Source organism: Benincasa hispida, chromosome 3 (genome assembly GCF_009727055.1).
Source record: "Benincasa hispida cultivar B227 chromosome 3, ASM972705v1, whole genome shotgun sequence".
NCBI lineage: Eukaryota > Viridiplantae > Streptophyta > Magnoliopsida > Cucurbitales > Cucurbitaceae > Benincasa > Benincasa hispida.
In genome coordinates, this window is record NC_052351.1 from 20,037,787 (window position 1) to 20,042,634 (window position 4,848).

At 33.0% G+C, this 4,848-nt stretch overlaps 1 protein-coding gene across 5 annotated transcripts; it reads right to left on the reverse strand.

The window, feature by feature from the left end:
• Positions 1-1,568: 1,568 nt before the first annotated feature.
• LOC120074293 lies at positions 1,569-4,486 on the reverse strand. Of its 5 annotated transcripts, none has more exons than XM_039027380.1 (4): positions 4,334-4,486; positions 3,973-4,054; positions 3,298-3,441; positions 1,569-2,303 (listed from the first exon to the last, which is right to left on the reverse strand). In XM_039027380.1, exons 3-4 carry the CDS (start codon positions 3,376-3,378, stop codon positions 1,800-1,802), a joined length of 585 nt encoding a protein of 194 aa, XP_038883308.1. In that variant the 5' UTR covers positions 3,379-3,441; positions 3,973-4,054; positions 4,334-4,486; the 3' UTR covers positions 1,569-1,799. The 5 variants fall into 5 exon arrangements, with proteins under 5 accessions (XP_038883308.1, XP_038883309.1, XP_038883305.1 ...); XM_039027381.1 differs by having other exon boundaries at positions 3,298-3,456; XM_039027377.1 differs by having other exon boundaries at positions 3,298-3,405; positions 3,970-4,054.
• Between the last annotated feature and the right edge of the window lie 362 nt (positions 4,487-4,848).

Below are 4,848 nucleotides of genomic sequence, written 5' to 3' on the forward strand. Positions count from 1 at the left end.
GAGCGCGAAGTGTTTATGCTGTGTTCGTTTTGTGTTGTGGTCGTGTAGATCGAGCGTTCGAGGTTGCTGTTGTTCGAGCGATCGTGTGCAACGGAGCATGGAGACGCATCTTCAAATGTTCATAAAGTTTGTCTCTTTGTCCATTTGAGTTTTTCATGTTGTAATTTTTGTATGATTTGTATAACCGCTTGTTAGAAGTCGACTGTAAATGTTATGTTCATTCATGATTGTGATTTGGAATAATCTTATTTCCGCTGCTTATGGAAATCTCGAATCCAATTTCCTTCAAGATACCCACTAGAGGTGGTGACCTCCTTCGGGGTTCACCAAAAGTTGCGTTTCTTTTGGGATTCGCTAGAGGTGGTGTTTCTTTCTGAATTCACCAGAGGTTGTGTTTCCTTCGGAATTCACTACAGGTGGTGACCTAATTCAGAGTTCACCAGAGATTGTGTTTCCTTCGGGATTCACTACAGGTGGTGTTTCCCTCGGGATTCACCAAAGGTTGTGTTTCCTTCAAGATTCAATAGAGGTTATGTTTATTTTGGGATTCACTAGAGGTTGTGTTTCCTTTGAGATTCGCTAGAGGTTGTGGGTATTTTTAAACTACGGTAGGATGAGTTCAAATATTCATTTATTTGTGTTCTATGAAAACTAGAGGATTATGTATGTCCCACTAGAGGATGACATCTAGTGGACATAGATGTCTAGCCTGACCCAGTAGTGGGATTACTTACTAAGTATTTTATACTCATCCTTTCTTATGTTTATTTTTTAGGTAAGGGTAAGGGCGCGCTGACGAATGACAAGCAAAATCCGTGAGAGCTACTGGGACTAGTCATATGCGTTCGCTCATGTTTTTCAGGATTTTTCTATATTTTAGTTTTTTGTCTTGACATTTAAAACTCACAGTTTTGTTATTTGCATTTTATGATTTTGAGATGGGTATCCAGTGACTTTCAATGAAGTTTTCTAGATTGATTTTATGATTTTGAGATGGGTACCCAGTGACTTGGATTTCAATTATTTCATTTTAATGAAATTATTTAATTACGTCTTTTATTAGATTTTTATTAAGCTATGAAAAGGTGTCGTTTTGAATTTCATGCATGCATGCTTATAGTAACGGCCTAGTTTGAGTCCTAGGGAGTCAGGCCGTTACATGGCCACCGTCTGTTCTATTCTTCTACCCACATGAATTTGATAAAATCTATCTCTTTTTTTAATCTTCAGATGACTTTTGATAATTATATTTTCAAATATAGTACTGTATCAATATTTCTTTTCTTAAATTTAGGGTCCGTTTGGATTGATTTGAAAAAAAATGTTTTTCAAAAAACTCATTTTTATTTAAATATTTTTTATAAAAATAAATTAAAATATATTTGAAAAATTATTTTGAGTGGCTGTCAAATACTCCAATTTCTTTCAAAATAAATTATTTTTTAAATTAAACACTTGATAATGTATTCCAAACACACCCTTATTTGATAAGGTAAAAAACACATAAAAGATTTAAATAAGTATTTTTTTTTTCAATTCTAAAAAATATATCTAATTCGCCCATTAGCTCTCTCTCAATCAACATTAATCATAACTTGAAATTCAAGAGTAATTCTGTTCACAAAGTTAAAATTTACAAAGTAATACACATCAACATCTCAATATACAAGCCAAGATGTAGAAGGAAGCTCAATACAACTAAAGCATCAATCACTCTGTTGATTAGTGAATGAGAAACAACCAAACATGTTCTCATATAATTTGATTGAAATGAATTGGTTTTCTTTATACCTTGAAAATTAAGTCATGTTAAGGCTCACAACTTGAAAAAGCCAAGGAGGATAATCTAGCATCTTCTTCTCTCCCCTATTACTTCCATTTTTGTAGCCAGAGGAATTTTCAGTTACCCCCAAAACCACCATTTCTTGACCTTTCACTTGCCTTGAATCCGTACATCTTCTTCCCTCATGGCTGGACCCTGTTGAAGAAGAAGAGTGGGTAGTCATTCCTGAGTCTGAAGTATTGTAACTTGAAGGCCCTAGAGTTAGTTCGAGTTCGTTCTCGTTTATGATCTGCAGAGCTCCATTAATGGCTTCTGGTTCACCTTCAGCGGGCTGTTCCATGTCTAGTTTGGTCATATGAGTAGATCTGTAATAATTTTTTGCATCCTGTTCATAGATTTGTCTGAAACATATCTCATTCCTTTTGTCCCAACTTTCTGGATTCCATCCACTTTCCCTGCTTTTCTCTACGTTTTTCATTAATGTCTTTTGGGTTCGATAAAGTCGATGAAGTTCATGTACCTGCCAATATTCCTTCCCAACCTTAGAACATAAACTATATTAAATATAAGGTTGGTTTAATCCGTGAATTATGAGTTTAATAGATCTCTCAGCTTCAAATATATTAAATATGTCAATAAACTTTATTTTATGTTCAATAGTTTATTCAATATTCTTTTATTAACATATTTGTTAGACATAAAATGAAATTCAATTTTGTGTTCAATGAGTTTGTGGATCTCAAAAAAATTATCCAATTGGTCAAAAGCCTGCTAGACACAAAATTGAAAGTTCAATAATCTTTTTTAGATATAAAATAGAAAGCTTTCTAAAGTTAGAGGTCAAAATGAAGGACTAATTTGACACAATCTTAAAAGGTCGAGGATGAAACTTGTATTTTAACTTAATATATATATAAAAAAAAATGAAACGTGTGAATAAAACTAATGTTAAATCTGGAGATAAAATGGAAAATGAAAATGGGGATTGAACATAAGTTCATGCAGTTTATTCGTCTAAACATCCCTCTTGATTCTGAGAAGAAAGCATGGATTGGACATTGAAAAAGCAAAATTGTTTTACTATGATAAAAAGGGAAAATTCGTTATAATTTTTTTTCAGTGATGTAGCAATAGAAGATTATGAGATATGTGACAAAAACCCAAAATGGAAAATAACCATCGATCCAAATTCCAATCCATCCATTGCCCTGCCACCACAAATCTTAGATTTTTCTTTTCCCACTCACTTTAAAATGTTGCACCGCAATTTTCTCAGATAGAGCCACAAAAATTATAAAAACACCCACATTTATCAACTACCACTAAAAGAAGAGGGGGGAAATATTATCGAAATTATGGATCAAATCGAATAAATAATTGTGTTAAGATGGCCAGATTGGAAAAATCAGTGTTCAGAGACTCAGAATGCAGAGATGCATCTTTAATTGTTTTGTGATTTGGGTTCTAGACAAAAAGGATAGAATGCAAATTGAAGATCAAAATTGGAGAAAAACCTGTTGTTTGAATGTTTCTTCATGCTTTAACATGGCCATCCTCATGTACTCCTTTTCATAAGCCTTAGGCAGCTTTTCCATTGGGATTTCAGCTCCCTTTACTTTTTTACCTGATGCAGTCTTGAATCAAGTCCCCAAAACAGTCTGGAAAAAGAAAGTCTATATATATATATATATATAAAGGGAAGTGGCTCAGAAATTCAGATTCTGCTTCTGGAATAAATTCTATCATGAAGAGAGACATATCCTTAACCCAAAGGTCCCCCACCCAGTTTGATCAATTTTATATTTCCTTGAACTACCACTAGCCAACGCCATTATGAATCGGATATCAAGCAGCAATAATTAGGACAGCAGAGCCCAATATGAATAAATAAAAACTCGTGATAAAGCCTTTTCCATTGGTATTTTGTTTGTTATCATCTTAAATATCCCTTTCTCATTCAGTCATTACGTCGAGCACTTGATGCGCGTTCCCCACCCCCACAATAATCATAATATTGATAATTCCCTTGCACAGAAACTCTTTAACACATTCACAAAAAAACCAAACGAAAATTAAAGCAAAACCATCTCTAATTCAAAATTACAATGTGGAAATTGGATCGAACATGGAATTAAACACACAGATCGATCAAGAAAGTAACAAAAACAGAATGGGAACTTCAGAATTACCTGAAACAATGCGTTATCGTAAGGACTACCGATCAACAGATGGAATTGCAGAGTTTGCATGTATTTGCCATTTTTGAGAATACTGCAAAAGGAAGCGAAAAGCTAAGACGAAAAAGAAAGCAGAAATTGAGGAAGATGAAGAAGAAGAAGAAGAAGAAGAAGAAGAAGAAACTTCATTCTCCTCCAAAGAGTTGCAGGTTAAACAAAATCGTAATCCGTTTGAACAGAGAAAGATGGAACATGGAATTGACTCCACCATTCCCTCAAAATCAGAAGTGATGAAGAATATAAATAAAGATTCTTTATCATTTAGGAAGTGAGGAAGAGGGGAACAAGAACAGGAAGAGGAACAGAAACGTACCCAAGTTCAGCAATGTTTGGGGTGAGATTCCAGCCAATCTCCTTCAAGTTTCGTGAAAGATATGCTTCAGAAATAGGCAACACCAGCAGTGCACGAGATTCCAAGTACTTGGTATATATAATTCAATTCACATCCACTTCTCTCTCTCTCTCTGTCTTGACCTCTTTTTTTTATTATTTATTTTTTCTTTTCTTTCTACGAATTTTATTTTGGTTTCTTTTCATACTTTTAGTCTAATTTTGATAACGACTTTATTGGATTTTTTTTTGTATGAATATACCTTTCTTTAGAGATATATATATATAATATATATATATATATATATATTATATATATATATAAACATGGTATTTTGATCTTATTTTGAAAAGCATTTTTTTTAATTAAAATTTTCATTTAGCATAAAATATTATTAATACATTATCATAATTCAACTGACATAAATTTATGTTCATTTTTTCACTCAACATATTATTAAAAAAAAAAAAAGAAAGATGATTCAACACTTCATGGTC